Consider the following 22566-nt stretch of genomic DNA (forward strand, 5'->3'; position numbering starts at 1 on the left):
ACTCTTCAGGTCACTTGTTCTATCTAGGCTGGAATATTGCTGCACACTAACAGCACCTTTCAAGGCAGGTGAAATTGCTGACCTAGAAAATGTACAGAGAACCTTCACGGCACGCATAACAGAGATAAAACACCTCAATTACTGAGAGCGCTTGAAGTTTCTGAACTTGTACTCCCTGGAACGCAGGCGGAAGAGATACATTGTTATGTACACCTGGAACTAAGGCCAAACTTGCAAACGAAAATCACTCACAACGAAAGCAAAAGACTCGGCAGACGATGCAACATCCCCCCAACGAAAAGCAGGGGTGTCACTAGCACGTTAAGAGACCATACAATAAGTGTCAGGGGCCCGAGACTGTTCAACTGCCTCCCAGCATCATAAGGGGGATTACCAGTAGACCCCTGGCTGTCTTCAAGCTGGCACTGGACAAACACCTAAAGTCGGTACCTGACCAGCTGGGCTGTGGCTCGTACGTTGGATTGCGTGCAACCAGCAGCAACAGCCTGGTTGATCACGCTCTGATCTACCATGAGGCCTGGTTACAGACCGGGACGCGGGGGCGTTGACCCCTGGAACTCTCTCCAGGTAAACTCCAGGTAAGCAGAAAAATGGGTAACAGACAGCTATATAGCCTCAAACCTTTGTAAGTTTAAAGCCAATCAGAAGAGGCATTCTCTAATTATCCTGATAAGACCAATAATCCAAACTGCTCCAAAAATAGATATTTTTTTTTTTAGCCGGTCAGAAGATAAAGTCTCAAAGATTCTTAAATTATCGTCAATAATATTAAGACATTGATACCTACACAGCTAAAAACTGATACAAACATTTATGTAAGCTAATTACACCAGGGTTGTGAGATATGAAGGTTCAAATTAATGCGATGGGTTCTGTTAAAGGAACCCTCTAATGCAAAAAGTTTGATACCAGTCGGAAAGTGAATTCCTAATTTGTCAAATCGAATTTCAAAATTTCAGGTTTATTATTTTAGACAACTGGCAAATATGCAACTAGACAACCTTTACTGAAAAAAAAATATTTGCCTTCTCATAACATGAAGTTGCAAGTAAATATTGAAGCCAGTCAAAAAAGATTTGCTAAATTTAATTCATGGTGGCCTGGTGGTTAACGCTCTCGCTTCACACGGTGAGGGCCTGGGTTCGATTCCCAGCCAGAGTAGAAACACTGGACGTGTTTCCTTCCACCTGTTGTCTATGTTCCCCATCAGTAAAATGGGTACCTGGGTGTTAGTCGACTGGTGTGGGTCGCATCCTGGGACACTGACCTAAGGAGGCCTGGTCACAGACCGGGCCGCGGGGGCGTTGACCCCCGGAACTCTCTCCAGATAAACTCCAGATATTAAAAAGAATAAGCAAACTGGCTAATATTCATTGCAGTAAAAATCTCGTCCTTATTGTAAGCAGGAATCACCAGTGTTGAGTTATTAAAGCTGATCCTCACATTAAAGCTGATCCTCACATTAAAGCTGATCCTCACATTAAAGCTGATCCTCACATTAAAGCTGATCCTCACATTAAAGCTGATCCTCACATTAAAGCTGATCCTCACATTAAAGCTGATCCTCACATTTTAAGGTTACCACATAAAACTCAGAATTACTGTACAATAAGAAAAAAACACCTAACTATTAACAAAGTTTCAGGGACCTTCAACACCAATAAAAATTTAACATCAATAAAATGAAGACATCGACCCCAGGGTGACATCGACCCCAGGGTGACATCGACCCCAGGGTGACATCGACCCCAGGGTGACATCGACCCCAGGGTGACATCGACCCCAGGGTGACATCGACCCCAGGGTGACATCGACCCCAGGGTGACATCGACCCCAGGGTGACATCGACCCCAGGGTGAGGCGCTGACTTCCTCAAACTCAACCTCAGCTACTGATGAAGACATTACTTGGCCATAAATACCTGATGTTGCATAAGTCTCTCAAGTATCATCTTACTATTACTACAACACTGGTCAACACACTCACCATTATTACAACACTGGTCAACACACTCACCATTATTACAACACTGGTCAACACACTCACCATTATTACAACACTGGTCAACACACTCACCATTATTACAACACTGGTCAACACACTCACCATTATTACAACACTGGTCAACACACTCACCATTATTACAACACTGGTCAACACACCATTATTACAACACTGGTCAACACACTCACCATTATTACAACACTGGTCAACACACTCACCATTATTACAACACTGGTCAACACACTCACCATTATTACAACACTGGTCAACACACTCACCATTATTACAACACTGGTCAACACACTCACCATTATTACAACACTGGTCAACACACTCACCATTATTACAACACTGGTCAACACACTCACCATTATTACAACACTGGTCAACACACTCACCATTATTACAACACTGGTCAACACACCATTATTATAACACTGGTCAACACACTCACCATTATTACAACACTGGTCAACACACTCACCATTATTACAACACTGGTCAACACACTCACCATTATTACAACACTGGTCAACACACTCACCATTATTACAACACTGATCAACACACTCACCATTATTACAACACTGGTCAACACACTCACCATTATTACAACACTGGTCAACACACTCACCATTATTACAACACTGATCAACACACTCACCATTATTACAACACTGGTCAACACACTCACCATTATTACAACACTGGTCAACACACTCACCATTATTACAACACTGATCAACACACTCACCATTATTACAACACTCGTCAACACACTCACCATTATTACAACACTGGTCAACACACTCACCATTATTACAACACTGGTCAACACACTCACCATTATTACAACACTGGTCAACACACTCACCATTATTACAACACTGGTCAACACACACTCACCATTATTACAACACTGGTCAACACACTCACCATTATTACAACACTGGTCAACACACTCACCATTATTACAACACTGGTCAACACACTCACCATTATTACAACACTGGTCAACACACACACCATTATTACAACACTGGTCAACACACTCACCATTATTACAACACTGGTCAACACACTCACCATTATTACAACACTGGTCAACACACTCACCATTATTACAACACTGAACAACACACTCACCATTATTACAACACTGGTCAACACACTCACCATTATTACAACACTGGTAAACACACTCACCATTATTACAACACTGGTCAACACACTCACCATTATTACAACACTGGTCAACACACTCACCATTATTACAACACTGATCAACACACTCACCATTATTACAACACTGGTCAACACACTCACCATTATTACAACACTGGTCAACACACTCACCATTATTACAACACTGATCAACACACTCACCATTATTACAACACTGGTCAACACACTCACCATTATTACAACACTGGTCAACACACTCACCATTATTACAACACTAGTCAACACACTCACCATTATTACAACACTGGTCAACACACTCACCATTATTACAACACTGATCAACACACTCACCATTATTACAACACTGGTCAACACACTCACCATTATTACAACACTAGTCAACACATTCACTCTTATTACAACACTGGTCAACACACTCACCATTATTACAACACTGGTCAACACACTCACCATTATTACAACACTGGTCAACACACTCACCATTATTACAACACTGGTCAACACTCTCACCATTATTACAACACTGGTAAACACACCATTATTACAACACTGGTAAACACACTCACCATTATTACAACACTGGTCAACACACTCACCATTATTACAACACTGGTCAACACACTCACCATTATTACAACACTGGCCAACACACTCACCATTATTACAACACTGGTCAACACACTCACCATTATTACAACACTGGCCAACACACTATACATTATTACAACACTGGTCAACACACTCACCATTACTACAACACTAGTCAACACACTCACCATTATTACAACACTGGTCAACACACTCACCATTATTACAACACTGGTCATCACACTCACCATTATTACAACACTGGTCAACACACTCACCATTATTACAACACTGGTCAACACACTTACCATTATTACAACACTGGTCAACACACTCACCATTATTACAACACTGATCAACACACTCACCATTATTACAACACTGGTCAACACACTCACCATTATTACAACACTGGTCGACACACTCAGTACCAGTACAACACTGGTCGACACACTCAGTACCAGTACAACACTGGTCGACACACTCAGTACCAGTACAACTCTGGTCGACACACTCAGTACCAGTACAACACTGGTCGACACACTCAGTACCAGTACAACACTGGTCGACACACTCAGTACCAGTACAACACTGGTCGACACACTCAGTACCAGTACAACACTGGTCGACACACTCAGTACCAGTACGACACTGGTCGACACACTCAGTACCAGTACAACACTGGTCGACACACTCAGTACCAGTACAACACTGGTCGACACACTCAGTACCAGTACAACACTGGTCGACACACTCAGTACCAGTACAACACTGGTCGACACACTCAGCACCAGTACAACACTGGTCGACACACTCAGTACCAGTACAACACTGGTCGACACACTCAGTACCAGTACAACACTGGTCGACACACTCAGTACCAGTACAACACTGTTCGACACAGTAGTACCAGTACAACACTGGTCGACACACTCAGTACCAGTACGACACTGGTCGACACACTCAGTACCAGTACAACACTGGTCGACACACTCAGTACCAGTACAACACTGGTCGACACACTCAGTACCAGTACAACACTGGTCGACACACTCAGTACCAGTACAAGACTGGTCGACACACTCAGTACCAGTACAACACTGGTTGACACACTCAATACCAGTACAACACTGGTTGACACACTCAGTACCAGTACAACACTGGTCGACACACTCAGTACCAGTACAACACTGGTCGACACACTCAGTACCAGTACAACACTGGTCGACACACTCAGTACCAGTACAACACTGGTCTACTCACACTCAGTACCAGTAGAACACTGGTCGACACACTCAGTACCAGTAGAACACTGGTCGACACACTCAGTACCAGTAAAACACTGGTCTACTCACACTCAGTACCAGTAGAACACTGGTCGACACACTCAGTACCAGTAAAACACTGGTCTACTCACACTCAGTACCAGTAGAACACTGGTCGACACACTCAGTACCAGTAGAACACTGATCGACACACTCAGTACCAGTAGAACACTGGTCTACTCACACTCAGTACCAGTAGAACACTGGTCGACACACTCAGTACCAGTACAACACTGGTCTACTCATACTCACAATTAGAACAACTTTAGTGTTCACACCTATAGAACATTATTGGTTAACACAATCTCTATTAGTGCAACAATTTTCCACACTTTCACCATTAGTACAACACTGGAGGACAGGAAGGATAGGGGATGGGACATAATGACGACACATAAAATGCTGAGAGGAATCGAAAAGTTAGACAGAGACAGAATGTTCCAGAGATGGGACACAGTAACAAGGTGTCACAATTGGAAGTTGAAGACTCGAATGAGTCACAAGGAAGTTAGTAAGTGTTTCTTCTGCCACAGAGTTGCCAGGAAGTGGAACAGTCTGGAAAGTGATGTAATGAAGGCAAGATCTATAGAGAGCTTTTAAGAAGAGATATTATACAGTGTATGGAACAGGAAGAGTGACCTAATAGCGACCAGTGAAGAGGTGGGGTCAGGCGTTATGACTCGACCCCTGCAACCATACTTAGGTGAGTACAATTAAGTGAGTATTGGTAAACACACTCATTATTAATACAACACTGGTCAACACACTCTCTATTAATACAACACAGGTCAACACACTCACTATTAATATAACACTGGTCAACATACTCAATATTAATACAGCACTGGTCAACATACTCAATATTAATACAGCACTGGTCAACATACTCAATATTAATACAGCACTGGTCAACACACTCACTATTAGTACAACACTGTTAACACACTCACTATTAGTGCAACAATGGTCAACACACTCACTATTAATACAACACTGGTCAACATATTCACTACTAGTACAACACTGGTCAACACACTCAATGTTAGTACAACATTGGTCAACACACTCACTGTTAGTACAACACTGGTCAACACACTCATATTAGTACAACACTGGTCAACGCACTCATATTAGTACAACACTGGTCAACACACTCACTGTTAGTTCAACACTGGTCAACACACTCACTATTAGTGCAACACTGGTCAACACACTCATATTAGTACAACACTGGTCAACACACTCACTGTTAGTTCAACACTGGTCAACACACTCACTATTAATACAACACTGGTCAACACACTCATTATTAGGAAGTGTTTCTTCAGCCACAGAGTTGTCAGGAAGTGGAACAGTCTGGAAAGTGATGTAGTGAAGACAGGATTTATACAGAGCTTTTAAGAAGAGATATGATAAAGTTCATTCAGCAGGAAGAGTGACCTAGCAGCGACCAGTGAAGAGGTGGGGTCAGGAGCTATGACTCGACCCCTGCAACCACACTTAGGTGAGTACAGCTGAGTACTGGTAAACACACACACTATTAGTACAACACTGGTAAACACACTCACTATTAGTACAACACTGGATAACAAACTCACTATTAGTACAACACTGGATAACACACTCACTATTAGTACAACACTGGATAACACACTCACTATTAGTACAACACTGGATAACACACTCACTATTAGTACAACACTGTTAACACACTCACTATTAGTACAACACTGGTCAACACACTCATATTAGTACAACACTGGTCAACACACTCACTATTAGTACAACACTGGTCAACACACTCACTATTAGTACAACACTGGTCAACACATTCACTTTTAGTACAACACTGGTCAACACATTCACTATTAGTACAACACTGGTCAACTCACTCACTTTTAGTACAACACTGGTCAACACATTCACTATTAGTACAACACTGGTCAACTCACTCACTTTTAGTACAACACTGGTCAACACATTCACTATTAGTACAACACTGGTCAACTCACTCACTTTTAGTACAACACTGGTCAACACATTCACTTTTAGTACAACACTGGTCAACACATTCACTGTTAGTACAACACTGGTCAACACATTCACTTTTAGTACAACACTGGTCAACACATTCACTTTTAGTACAACACTGGTCAACACATTCACTTTTAGTACAACACTGGTCAACACATTCACTATTAGTACAACACTGGTCAACACATTCACTTTTAGTACAACACTGGTCAACACATTCACTGTTAGTACAACACTGGTCAACACATTCACTTTTAGTACAACACTGGTCAACACATTCACTTTTAGTACAACACTGGTCAACACATTTACCACTAGTATGACACAGGTCCCTACACATTCAGTATATTTGTCAACACATCCACTTTTAATTTGATATTGTTCATCACTCTCACTGTTAGGACAATTTTGGTCAACATACTCACTATTAGTATAACACCTGTGCACACACTCATTCGTGATTCACATACACTCACAATTATGACAGTACTGGTCCACACACTCACCTTCCTCACAATCAACTCCTGCTTGACATCTACTGATGCAAGTTCCTGTGAAGCGGTTACATATATTATTCTCACATCCTTGGCAGTTCTCACTACAGTCTGCACCATATTTTCCCCTTGGGCACTCTGCAACACAAAATAATCAGTGGACAACATATGATTCACTTGGGCACTCTGCAACACAAAATAATCAGTGGACAACATATGATTCACTTGGGCACTCTGCAACACAAAATAATCAGTGGACAACATATGATTCACTTGGGCACTCTGCAACACAAAATAATCAGTGGACAACATATGATTCACTTGGGCACTCTGCAACACAAAATAATCAGTGGACAACATATGCTTCACTTGGGCACTCTGCAACACAAAATAATCAGTGGACAACATATGATTCACTTGGGCACTCTGCAACACAAAATAATCAGTGGACAACATATGCTTCACTTGGGCACTCTGCAACACAAAATAATCAGTGGACAACATATGCTTCACTTGGGCACTCTGCAACACAAAATAATCAGTGGACAACATATGCTTCACTTGGGCACTCTGCAACACAAAATAATCAGTGGACAACATATGCTTCACTTGGGCACTCTGCAACACAAAATAATCAGTGGACAACATATGCTTCACTTGGGCACTCTGCAACACAAAATAATCAGTGGACAACATATGCTTCTCTTGGCCACTCTGCAACACAAAATAATCAGTTAACAACATATGATTCACTTGGCCACTCTGCAACACAAAATAATCAGTGGACAACATATGCTTCACTTGGCCACTCTGCAACACAAAATAATCAATGGACAACATATGCTTCACTTGGGCACTCTGCAACACAAAATAATCAGTGGACAACATATGCTTCACTTGGGCATTCTTGAATATTTAAAAATCGATGATCAACAAATGTTCCAGCTGGTCACTATAACTAGATAATCAATGTTCCAGCTGGTCACTATAACTAGATAATCAATGTTCCAGCTGGTCACTATAACTAGATAATCAATGTTCCAGCTGGTCACTATAACTAGATAATCAATGGGCATCAGTTTTTCAATCTGATTGATATAGCTACATTGATACATAAAATCCCATTTTTGAGTCATGTATAATTGCCTCCAATTCCACCAGAACTGTATGTGACCTTCGACTTTAATTTATACCTATAATAATAATAATAATAATAATAATAATAATAATAATAATAATAATAATAATAATAATAATAATAATAATAATAATAATAATAATAATAATAATAATAATTTTAGGTAGTAGACAACAAACGCCAGTGGACGTTCTAACGTCCTGCCAAATGAGTGTGAAACGGAAACCTGTAATTATTTTACATGTGGGTAGGATTGTTGGTATCTTCTGTCTCATAATACGCAGGATATCAGGTATATCTTGCTACTTCTGCTTGTGCTTAGGTCACACTACTCATTCATATACATGCATATGCATACACACTTATCTGAGTTTTCTTCTGTATTTATTTCTTTTATCTCCATTAGAAAGTGGAAAGGAATTTTTCCTTCGTAAGCCATTTGTGTCGTAAGAGGCGACTAAAATACCGGGAGTAAGGGGCTAGTAAATTTTCCTGAACTGTTTACTAAATGGTAGTAGGTTGGTAGACAGCAACCTCCCAGGGTGGTACTGCCGTCCTGAGGTAGTAGGTTGGTAGACAGCAACCTCCCAGGGTGGTACTGCCGTCCTGAGGTAGTAGGTTGGTAGACAGCAACCTCCCAGGGTGGTACTGCCGTCCTGAGGTAGTAGGTTGGTAGACAGCAACCTCCCAGGGTAGTACTGCCGTCCTGAGGTAGTAGGTTGGTAGACAGCAACCTCCCAGGGTGGTACTGCCGTCCTGAGGTAGTAGGTTGGTAGACAGCAACCTCCCAGGGTGGTACTGCCGTCCTGAGGTAGTAGGTTGGTAGACAGCAACCTCCCAGGGTGGTACTGCCGTCCTGAGGTAGTAGGTTGGTAGACAGCAACCTCCCAGGGTGGTACTGCCGTCCTGAGGTAGTAGGTTGGTAGACAGCAACCTCCCAGGGTGGTACTGCCGTCCTGAGGTAGTAGGTTGGTAGACAGCAACCACCCAGGGAGGTACTACCGTCCTGTGGTAGTAGATTGGTAGACAGCAACCACCCAGGGAGGTACTACCGTCCTGTGGTAGTAGGTTGGTAGACAGCAACCACCCAGGGAGGTACTACCGTCCTGTGGTAGTAGGCTGGTAGACAGCACCCACCCAGGGAGGTACTACCATCCTGTGGTAGTAGGTTGGTAGACAGCAACCACCCAGGGAGGTACTACCATCCTGTGGTAGTAGGTTGGTAGACAGCAACCACCCAGGGAGGTACTACCGTCCTGTGGTAGTAGGTTGGTAGACAGCAACCACCCAGGGAGGTACTACCGTCCTGTGGTAGTAGGTTGGTAGACAGCAACCACCCAGGTTGGTACTACCGTCCTGTGGTAGTAGGTTGGTAGACAGCAACCTCCCAGGTTGGTACTACCGTCCTGCAAAATGTGTGTGAAATGGAAACCTTTGTTTGTTTTACACAATGCCAGGATTGTTGGTGCCTTTTCTTTGTTTCACAAACACTCAAGAAAACACGTACGTCTTCCTCCATAAATTATGCGTGTCATAAGAGGTGATTAAAATACCGGGAGCAATTGTGAAATTGTATAAATTACTAAAAATATGAAGAAAAGCTTCATAAAGCTTAGATATTTGAATGTATGTGGTTGTAATACAGATAAGAAAGAGTGTTAAGAATGAAAAGAAGTTGGATGTCCTAGCTCTTTGCGAAACAAAGCTGAAGGGGATAGGTGAGTTTCAGTGGGGAGAAATAAGTAAGGAGTAACTGAGAGAGAGCTAAGGAAGGGGTAGCAGTAATGTTGAAGGATCAGTTAAGGCAGAATATGGAAAATTAATGTATGAATTCAAGGATTTGTGAGGGAGAACATGAAATGAGAACAGACTGAAGTGTTGAGGTAGGGTCTTCTGAGTCCAGGACAGCAAAAGAATTAGAGACAGGAGTGACTATGGAAAGGGTAACCACAGAGGAGGCTGCAGAAGATGGGACCACAGAGGTGGGGGGACGTTTAGAAACACGAGAATAAGAAAGACGGGGTAGTCTCCCTTGAAGGCGTAGAGGGGAAACTGTCATAGCATAGAAGAAACCTGCCTCTTCGAGGCAACGGATTTCTCGCTCATTTAAGTATGCTTTGCAACGCTGAGAGTAAGATGGGTGAGCCTCATGACAATTAAGGCAAGAGGGAGGTCGACTACAGGATGTATTAGAACAGACCGGGCATTCGGCTATAGATCTGCAATATTTCGCTGGGTGACCAAGTCACCAGCAATTTCTACACTGTTGCGGTGTAGCGATCACCTTTCGAATTTGTAAATGATGTCCTACTACATAAACAGAGGATGGGAGTCGAAAGTTAATCGAGCTACATTGCAAAGGTATCGTCTCTGTCCGCGGGCAGGAAGGACATAAGCGTCTACTTTGAGGAATGGGAGATCTTGGAGTTCCAGCTGTTTGAGAATGTCATTGCCACATGTCTGGAAATTCTGTTGGATTATGGTATGGGTCAGAATGACAGTACCACCTCAAGAATTGACGGAATGATGTTTTTCGATAGTGACAGGAATAGTATCGATATGTGAAAGAGAAAGATCATAAGCTTGGGTAGCATTCTGGACAATGATGATGCGTGTACTGCTCTTGAGAGCGTGAAAAGATATATCTTTACCAACATGGCAGAGGAGCGCCTTGCCAATACTGTGGTTGGAAAGATAGGCAATAGAGGAAGTCAGTCGTAAAGTAAAGAATTTAGTTCATTGTGCATTCTGAAACTGAGCGTGGAAAGGGAGTGCATGATGTGTCTGTCTTTTCTGAGTAGAACGAGAAGGCAGTGAAGAAGTATCATCAGGCAATTGTCGTTGGCGTTTAGGAGTGGGACTGGAGTTGGTCCGACATGGGACGGGCTGGCAATTTGAAAATTGCCGCACCATAGAGGGAGAGGCCGGAAGCATAGTTAAAGGAGAGCGGAGGTCAGACAAATCGAAGGAGTCAGTCAAAACCCCGGTACCTGAAGTGGGGGATGAAACAGCACCAGCAAGAGGTACAGGGGCATTAGAAGTGTCCAGATAGTGGTCAAAAAACGAGGCAGGGTCAGAACAGGGTGCGGTATCATGAAGGGAGCCGGGGGTAGCAAGTTCATGGATTGGGTCCTCCATGGTTAGGTTACTTCTTTCTTTTTCTTTTTAAGAAAAAAAAGAAAGAAGGAAAGAAAATAAAAAAAAGGGGGGAAACGGGGAGGAATACTTCCTAGGAGGAATGAAAGGGCCGTAAATCTCTGCACCCAAGAGGACCTCAGCACCGCAAGCAGCGCAGATGTGGCACGAAATCCATGCCATACCCTACCCTTCATACCGGTAAACCAGCAATCTTGGATAGCAACTTCACATCTGCCGAGCTACCTCGGTGGACAATAGAGAGGGAGGCCGGATATCTGCCACAAAGCATATCTCCTTTGGCCACCACCCCTGGAATCCGAGAGGCGGCCTCCAGAGATACACCCATCGCCCAAAAGACACCCAAAGCCACCCCCCGGAAGACCGGAGAGGGATCTGGAAATCCTTAAGTGATGCAGATTCCACAGCAAACTACACCACTGCCATGAACCTCAAAAGAATGGGATGGACCCCGGTACCCTTCCCCCTACCTAGGAACCAGTGTGCCTGTGGGAAGAATCCCAAAGGCCAAAAAGAGAAAGAGAATCAGGTAGGGATGGGGAGGAGGAGGAGGAGGAGGAGAGGGAAAAGGGAGGATGGGGGGGATGGGATATGGAAGGGAGGATTGGGGGGTAATTAGGTTCTGTTTGAGGAAGGAGACCAACAGGTCTAATTCCTCAGACCAAGAGCCTCTTCACCATGCCCTGGAAGAGGACTTAAGGAAGGAGCACGATATTAGACCTATTAGCATAAGCTACTCGTGTCCAACTCTCACCCACCAATGTCCATTTATTTATTTATCTAACCTTTTTTAAAACCTACACAACATTTTAGTTTCTATGACGGTACTCGGGAGTTTGTTCCACTCATCCAGAACGAGTGTTTTCCTATATCCTTCCTGACTCTAAATTTTTCCAACTTAAAACTAGTGCTGCGAGTCCTGTCTTAGTTAGATATTTTCAGCACACTATTTACATCCCCTTTATTTATTCCTGTTTTGCATTTATACACCTCAGTCACATCCCCTCTAATTCTACGTCTTTCTAGAGAGTGCAGATTCAGGGCCCTCAGTCTATTCTCGTAGTGAAGATTTCTGATACATGGGATCAACTTTGTCATCCTCCTTTGTATGTTTACCAGTGATTTTATATCTATTCTGTAAAACAGTGACCAAAACTGTGCAGCATAATCTAAATGAGACCTAACCAAAGATATATAGAGTTGATAAACAACCTGAGGACTACTATCATAATTATTTATGCTTCTTGATATGAAGCCAAGGATTCTGTTCGTTTTATCGCGATTACTTTTATCCAGAACTTCTAAATCTTTTTCTCAATCAGTAATGAAAAGATCTACATTATTTAGTTTATATATGGCATAGATATTTTCCTGTCCAATGTTTAGAACTTTGCATCTGTCTATATTAAACTGCATCTCCCACTTCTCCGACCATTGCATCAGTCAGTTCAAATTTTCCTGGCATGCTCTAATGATCTCGTCAGAATGAATTCGACAGCCTATTTTGGTGTCATGGGCAAACTTGCTTTTGTCGCTATTTATTCCCTTATCTATATCGTTTATGTTGATTGTGAACAACAAGGGGCCCTACACTGACCCCTGTGGAATACCGCTCGTGACACTTCCCCACCCTGATTTCTAACCATTTAAGCAAACTCTCTGCTCTCTGTCAACCACGCCTCTACCGAGGAAAAAAAAATTCCTCCTATACCGTGTGCCTTAATTTTCCTCAATAGCCTCTGATGTGGGACTCTGTCAAAAGCCTTACTGAAGTCCATTATACACAATATCATATTCATTACCATGATCTACCTCCTCAAATACCTTAGTGAAAAAAGTTAATAAATTCGTAAGACAGGAATGCCCTTTTGCAAAACTGTGCTGAGATTCATTAATCAATTTATGCCTTTCAAGATGGCTACGAATTGCTTCGGCAATTATTGATTCCATAAATTTTCCCATAATGGAGGTAAGGCTTATTGGTTTATTGTTCGAAGCTAAGGACTTTTCACCTGTTTTGAAAACAGGTATCATTTTTGTTATTTTCCACTTTCACTATGCCAGTTTATAGTGATATATTGATAAGATTAGCCAAAGGTTTGCTAAGCTCCTCTTTCCATTCCTTTAGAACCCGTGCATACATTTCATCAGGGCCTGCGGATTTGTTAGGTTATAATTTATCTGTTTGTCTAACGACCATGTCACTTGTGACCCTAATCATGCATAGTTTATTATCGTCCTGTTCTACATAATTTATTATTTCTGGAATATTGCTAGTATCTTCCTGTGTAAAAACTGAGAGGAAGTGTTAAAAATTCTACACATTTCCTTATCGCTGTCGGTGAGCTGACCCTATTCTTACTTTTGAATATCTGAAAGAATCCTATTGGGTTAGTCTTCAATTTCCTTGAGACTAACCTCATAATCTCTCTTTGCTTTTCTTATTTCCTTTTTTGTCTCTTTAACTGAATATAATGATTTTTTAACTGCCCCTCTCCTCTTTAGATTCACCTATATTTGCTTCACTTTTGACCAATGAGATGTTTTATTATTTATACATTTAGAATCATTTTTGTTTGATCTGATTTTCCTATTCAGAACTTAAGTTGTTTGAGAAAGTGTCATATCGGCAATCAACATCAACTACCTGACCCATAGTCAGGTCACTCCAGTTCAGCCCACCCAGGTAATTTCTCAGTTCTATGAAATTAGCCAAGCAAAAGTCAGGGACTTGATTGCAATTATTAGGGTAATTCTATGATATATTAAAACTGAGTGATTTGTGATAACTTTCCCAAGCTCATCATTAACCTCAAGAGTATTAATTAGTGAAATTTGCTGGCAAGAAAAATATTGAATTCTTATCATGATCAACAGCCTCAAGCTTTACTGAAGGTGGAGAAGGACAGAATGTTTGATAGAAGGGACACAGGAACAAAAAGACAAAACTGGAAGCTGAAAACTCAGATGAGTTATAGGGATGATAGGAAGTATTATTTCAGCCTTAGAGTTATCAGGAAATGGAATAATCTGGAGAAAGCTTTAGGAAGAGGTACGATAAACCTCTTGGAGCAGGGAGAGAAACTGAACGTAGAAGCATCCAGCAAAGAGGTGGGGCCATGAGCTGGGACTTGATCTCTTTGACGACAAATAGATGAGTACATATAGGTGAGTAGACACACACACATGCAAACACAGAAACACACACACACATACACATGCAGGGTTAAGGAATGAAGGAGGAGAACTGTTGAGAGCAGGGATAATAGTAAGGGAGGGGGAGAAGGTGGAGAACGGGACAGGTCCCATTTAGAGGCACAACCATGCCACCAAGAGTTACAGGAAAAAACAATGCCCATGAGCAAACGGGACCCAGAGGCACAGAGGGAGAGGCAATGGGAGGAGGACAGGGAGAGGTTAGTGTTTATTCATGGGCTTCAGGAGAGCGAAAGGAGGACACACAATGAAAGACAGCAGGATGAAAACGAGAGACTGAAAACATCATCAAAGAAATAAGCAAGGTGGACATGACTGAGATAGTAAATTTTCAGAGAATAGGGTGGTACATGAAAGGGAGAAATCGGTCTTTCAAACTGATTTTCAAGACAGAAATGTTGCAGAACAGGATCTTGCAAGAGAAACCACGGCAGAAGGAATCATTAATTTACAAGAGGGTGTTCCTAGATTGTGACAGAACAAGAACAGAATGACAGCAGCTGAGAGAGAGAAGACACAGAAACGAATGGGGCTAGGACGAGAGACAAGAACAGAGTCAGCAGAGGACAACCAGAGAAGGGCAGAGAAACAAGTGCAAGAACACACAGAACCACCCCCAGAACCCCACAACCATACATGTGACCCACAACACAACCCACAATCCACACTTACAGCCCCCATCCCACACTACTCTGTAGAATCCCATAGCACAATACCGGATCCCCCACCCCCCACAGACCCCCAGAACACAGTGTTGGAAAGGAAACTGAATGTATGGTACACCAACACAGATGGAAAAATGAATAAGTGGGAGGAGTGGCATGAGAATCAAAAAGGCATCAATGGACATCATAGTTCTCACAGAAACCAAGTTCACAGGAATGATAGCAGATGTCATCTTTCCAATGGGATATCAGATCCTGAGAAAAGACAGAGGGAACAGAAGGACAGGTGGAGTGGCACAGCTCATCAAAAACCAATGGGATTTTGATGAGCTGGAGAGAGGAGAAAGAGAAGCAGGGGACTACATAATAAGAATACTTCAGTCTGGAGGTCCCAAGGTGGTAATTGCAGTGATGTACAACCCATCACAGAACAGCAGGAGACCAAGACAAGAGTATGATAAGAGTAATAGAGCGATGGTTGACACTTTGGCTGAAGTGGCCAGAAGGGCTCATGCGTGCAGGGCAAAGCTGCTGATTGAGGGTAACTTCAATTGCAAGGAAACTGACTGGGAGAACCTGGAGCCACATGGGGGCCCAGAAATGTGGAGAGCTAAGATGATGGAGGTTGTACTAGAAAACCTTATGTACCAACACGTAAGGGACACTACTAGAGAGAGAGGACAGGATGAACCGACAAGACTGGACCTATTATTCACCTTGAATAGTGCAGACATTGAGGGCATCACATATGAAAGACGCCTCGGGGCCAGTGATCATGTGGTTCTAAGCTTCTAATATATAGTAGAGTAACAAGTGGAGAGAGAAGCAGGAAGGGCTGGATGCATGAAGCCAAACTACAAGAAAAGGGACTATGCAGGCATGAAGAATTTCCTGCATGGGGTTTGTTGGGACAGAGAACTGGCAGGGAAGTCAGCAAACTAGATAATGGAATTTTGACAACAATATGCAATGAAGCTGAGTAGAGGTTTGTATCCAAGGATAACAGAAATAACGGGAAAGCCAGGATGAGTCCTTGGTTCACCCAAAGGTGTAAAGGCCAAAACCAAGTGTGCGAGAATGGAAGAAGTATTGAAGGCAAAGGACACTGGAGAACAAGGACAGCAGTTGTAGAGCAAGAAATGAATATGTACAGGTAAGAAGAGATAAGATAAGATAAGATAAGATTTCGTTCGGATTTTTAACCCCGGAGGGTTAGCCACCCAGGATAACCCAAGAAAGTCAGTGCGTCATCGAGGACTGTCTAACTTATTTCCATTGGGGTCCTTAATCTTGTCCCCCAGGATGCGACCCACACCAGTCGACTAACACCCAGGTACCTATTTGCTGCTAGGTGAACAGGACAACAGGTGAAAGGAAACGTGTCGAAATGTTTCCACCCGCCGGGAATCGAACCCGGGCCCTCCGTGTGTGAAGCGGGAGCTTTAGCCACCAGGCCACCAGGCCACCGGGCCACACCAAGAGAGGCCCAACGACAGCGGTCAGTATGCTGAGGTCGGTGGTCACGTGTGGTCATACCTGTCCTGAGCTGTCTGAGTATTAGCGTGGGGTGTTACCAAGCACCATGGCTTGTAGCAGTGTTTAAGAATCTCAGGTTAAAGTGTTGAAGAAGGAGGTTCTACTTCTTCAGGAGGAAAATAGGAGGCTGAAGCTTTACCTAGATGTGTTTGGGAGTGTGTGAGATAGCTGGTGCTGGTAAGGAGGAAATGCTTACCACCAGTGAGAGTGGCAGCTGCTTTGAGTGGTAAATGGTTCACAGTTCAGGAAGAAGGAAGTTAAGGAGGGTTAATAAAGAAGATGTGAAGGTAGAAAATCGATTCCCTGTTCTCCAAGACGAGTGTACTTCAGTGATTAGTGAGGTTAAAGGTACCTGTGACTCCCCTGCTAATCAAGGTAAGAACATTCTGATTGTGGGAGACTTTCAGGTAAGATATATTGACCGTGTTTTTTGTAACAGAGATAGAAAAGTCAGACAGAAAGTGTGCCTCCCTGGAGCTGGTGTTGGTGACACAGTCAGCAGGTTGGATAATATTATGTCAGGTAATGGGAATAAGCCCATTATCTGTTTTAATGCTGGTGGAAATGACATTGGAAAGGGCAGGAGACAGTAGCTGCTGGATAAGTACAGGTCAGCCACAGAAGTAGTCAGGTCTAAGGGAGGGATCCCAGTCATATGTAGCATCTTGCCAAGAAAGGGAGTGGGCAATGAATGGATGTCTAGGGCAATTGGTATAAATTGCTGGCTAGACAGGTATTGCAACGAACTTGCAATCTTATTCATTGATAACTGGGACAAATTCTATGGCAAACTTGATATGTATGCAAAGGATGGAGTTCATCTCTCTGGGGATGGAGTGGTTGCATTAGCCAATTCGATTGAGGGGGTAACTGATGACTTGTCTAGGATTTTAAACTGATAGATTATACAGGTATGGGAGTTTGTGTGAAACAATCAGTCTGCAGTATTATTGTTGGAAACAGCAGATATTCCCATGATACCTCAGGGATATGTTTAAAAGACAATATTCAAAATAAAGTTCCTAATAAAGGCAAAGCAACTGATCAACAAAAAGAGATAGTAGAGGGCAACGAGTGACTAGCTCCCTTAAGGTTTACTGTACAAACAGTAGCAGTCTAAGAAATAAGATAGATGAATGCCTTATGAATGCAGCATAAAGGGTAATAAACTATTCCACACTGATAGGGTCAACAGAAAGGGTGGTGGAGTGGCGATGTATGTCAGAGATAATTTAAATTATTGTCTTAGACATGATATAAGATTAGAAACATCGGACACAGAATCTGTTTGGGTACAGTTTCTCTAGGGGTACGAAAAATTAATTTTAGGTGTGATATATAGGCCACCAAACCTTGATAGGGAGTGCAGTAAGCTGCTATGGGACGAAATTCATAAGGCATCTAGATATGAAAATGTTGTGTTAATAATTGGAACAATTTGACAGGAAATCTTGAGTCTAGCGACTTTCTTGATACAGTTCAGGATTGCTTTTTAAAACAGTTTGTAACAGAACCAACTAGAGGAAACAATCTGCTTGACTTGGTTCTTGCCGACAAAGATTCACTAATTAATAATCTTGAGGTTAATAATGAGCTTGGGGAAAATGATCACAAATCACTTAGTTTCAATATATTATGGAATTACCCAGTAAACTTTAATCAAGTCTCTGTCACAGACTTTCGATTGGCTGATTTCATGGGATTGAAAAATTACCTGGGTGGGCTAAATTGGGATGTCCTGACTATGGGTCAGGTAGCTAGTGTTGGTTGCCAATATAATGTTTTTCAGAGCATAGTTCTAGCTACTCAGCCAACTTTTGCTCTGAGTAGGGAAATTATATCTAACAAAAATGACTCCAAATGAATGAACAATAGATTAAAACATCTCGTTGGTCAAAAGAGAGGCAATTTTAGGCGTATCAAAAGAGGGGATGGGCAGTTAAGAAATCAATATATTCAATTAAAGAGAAAAAAAGAAGGAATGAGAAAAGCAAAAAGTGTTTATGAGGCTAAGGTCGCAAGGGATTCGAAGACTAACCCAAAAGGGTTCTTTCAGGTATACAGAAGTAAGGGAAATATAAACACATATGCAGTATAATGTGATCCTTTATTGACTACGTTTCGCCCACACAGTGGGCTTTTTCAAGTCACAAACAGAACTACCTGGGGTGGAAGGAACGCGAGTATTTATAGTCAGGTTCAGAATGCTGAGGTCAGGTGGAGAATGCTGCATCTGATGATGTACCGAGTGGGGTTATAGAGTCTAAAATCTTGGGTAGCTTGGAAAGGAGATTGGATAAGTTTGTGAGCAGACCTTCTACAGTGTTCTTATGTGGGATAGCGATGCAGAAGTTTCTTGACGACATTCTCCTCATAACTCCTAAACGCTTCAATGTTAAAGCTCTCCAAGACAAGCTCAACCAGGTCGAGCCTTCAATCCAGCTCACACTTGAAGAAGAAGTCGACAACACTCATCCTTTCCTTGATGTTCTGCTTTGCAAAGCTGACCACGAACTTCGTTTTAAAGTCTATCGAAAACCCACCAACCAAAACGATCTTCTCCACTTTTACTCTCACCACGACACCAAAACCAAACGTGGTGTAATTATAGGCTTCTTCCTGCGTGCACTCAGAATCTGCAGCAATGAGTTTCTTGAAGAATGCACGATGATTGAACAAGTATTTTCTAAACTCCACTATCCTCGTCACTTCATCAGAGACTGCAGACGACGGGCATTAAACATCTTCAACACACCCAGAGAAGACACTGCCGAGAAGAGATACATAGTCCTCCCCACCAACTCCATTGCCAAACACGTTTCCAACATCTTTTCCAATACCTCATTTCAAGTATCTAACTCCACAACCACGACCATCAAGGACATTACCAGTGATAGACAGGTCAAGCTTCCACCCTCTGCAGGGGTATACATAATCCCTTGTAATGACTGCAACAAGTTATACGTGGGCGAAACATCAAGGGACCTCCAAACACGTATTTCAGAACACCAATACACAAGCAGGTCTGACGACACAAGGAATGCCTGCGTACAACACCGTAATTCACACAACCACTTGATAAACTACAGAAACTCAAGACTTATCGCCACAGAAGACAACACTCAATACCGAAGAATCCTGGAATCATCACTTATTTCTACATCCGACAACTTCAACCAGAATAGTGGCTTCTATAACATAGCTGAACCACTTGCCAAGAAACTTCTTCATCGCTATCCCACATAAGAACACTGTAGAAGGTCTGCTCACAAACTTATCCAATCTCCTTTCCAAGCTACCCAAGATTTTAGACTCTATAACCCCACTAGGTACATCATCAGATGCAGCATTCTCCACCTGACCTCAGCATTCTGAACCTGACTATAAATACTCGCGTTCCTTCCACCCCAGGTAGTCAATAAAGGATCACATTATACTGCATATGTGTTTATATTTCCATTGTGTCGGTATTTTATACCATTTATTTCCATACAGAAGTAAGATTAGAGACAAGATAGGCCCACTTAAGAGTAACTCAGTTCAGATCACTGACAGTGATAGGGATATGTGTGAAATTTTAAATTCTTACTTCCTCTCAGTTTGTACTCAGGAAGATACTATCGAAAATCCAGAAATAATAAATTATGTAGAACAGGATGATAATAAACTATACACGATTGCAGTAACTAGTGACATGGTCCTCAGAAAAATAGAAAAATTAAAACCTAACAAATACCCAGGTCCTGATGAATTGTTTGCAAGGGTGTTAAAGGAATGTAAAGAGGAACTTAGCATACCTTTGGCTAATCTTTTTAACATATCACTACAAACTGGCATAGTGCCTGATAAGTGGAAAATGGCAAATGCAATACCTATTTACAAGGCAGGTGACAGGTCCTTGGCTTCGAACCATAGACCAATAAGCCTTACCTCCATAGTGGGGAAATTTATGAAATCAATAATTGCTGAGCCAATTCGTAGCCATCTTGATAGGCATAAACTGATAAATGAATCTCAACACGGTTTTACAAAGGGGAGTTCCTGTCTTACGAATTTACTAACTTTTTTCTCTAAGGTGTTTGAGGAGGTAGCTCATGGTAATGAATATGACATTGTGTATATGGACTTCAGTAAGACTTTCGATAGAGTTTCACATCAGAGGCTACTGTGGAATAGGAGGAGAATTTTTTTCCTGGGTAGAAGCGTGGTTGACAAATAGGCAGCAAAGAGTTTGTATAAATGGGGAGAAATCAGAATGGGGGCACGTCACAAGCGGTGTTCCACAGGAGTCAGTGTTTTGCCTGTTGTTGTCCACAATTTACATAAATGATATAGATGAGGGAATAAATAGCGACATAAGCAAATTTGCTGATGACACCAAAATAGGCCGTCCAATTCATTCTATTGAGAACATTAGTGCACTCCAGGATGATTTGGCAGATGCAGTTTAATACAGACAAATGCAAAGTTAGCATATGAGAAGTTTTTATAAAGTAGAAGTGATGCAAGGAGGGAAGAGTATACATATGGAGAAAAAGAGAGAGGTTGAGAGAGTGGTGAAGCAATGTAAAAAGAGAGCAAATGAGAGAGTGGGTGAGATGTTATCAACAAATTTTGTTGAAAATAAGAAAAAGTTTTGGAGTGAGATTAACAAGTTAAGGAAGCCTAGAGAACAAATGGATTTGTCAGTTAAAAATAGGAGAGGAGAGTTATTAAATGGAGAGTTAGAGGTATTGGGAAGATGGAGGGAATATTTTGAGGAATTGTTAAATGTTGATGAAGATAGGCAAGCTGTGATTTCGTGTATAGGGCAAGGAGGAATAACATCTTGTAGGAGTGAGGAAGAGCCAGTTGTGAGTGTGGGGGAAGTTCGTGAGGCAGTGGGTAAAATGAAAGGGGGTAAGGCAGCCGGGATTGATGGGATAAAGATAGAAATGTTAAAAGCAGGTGGGGATATAGTTTTGGAGTGGTTGGTGCAATTATTTAATAAATGTATGGAAGAGGGTAAGGTACCTAGGGACTGGCAGAGAGCATGCATAGTTCCTTTGTATAAAGGCAAAGGGGATAAAAGAGAGTGCAAAAATTATAGGGGGATAAGTCTGTTGAGTATACCTGGTAAAGTGTATGGTAGAGTTATAATTGAAAGAATTAAGAGTAAGACGGAGAATATGATAGCAGATGAA

At 42.1% G+C, this 22566-nt stretch overlaps 1 protein-coding gene across 2 annotated transcripts in view; it reads right to left on the minus strand.

Annotated features, from left to right (window-relative positions):
• Nucleotides 1–22566, minus strand: part of LOC128689253 (receptor-type tyrosine-protein phosphatase alpha-like) — an 828196-nt gene that overhangs the window by 341954 nt on the left and 463676 nt on the right. For both annotated transcript variants that reach the window (XM_070086466.1, XM_070086465.1), the window contains exon 12: nt 7685–7810. In XM_070086466.1, coding sequence (XP_069942567.1) covers nt 7685–7810 — 126 coding nt within the window. The remainder of the gene's footprint in view (nt 1–7684; nt 7811–22566) is intronic.

This window comes from Cherax quadricarinatus, chromosome 18 (genome assembly GCF_038502225.1).
Source record: "Cherax quadricarinatus isolate ZL_2023a chromosome 18, ASM3850222v1, whole genome shotgun sequence".
Taxonomy (NCBI): domain Eukaryota; kingdom Metazoa; phylum Arthropoda; class Malacostraca; order Decapoda; family Parastacidae; genus Cherax; species Cherax quadricarinatus.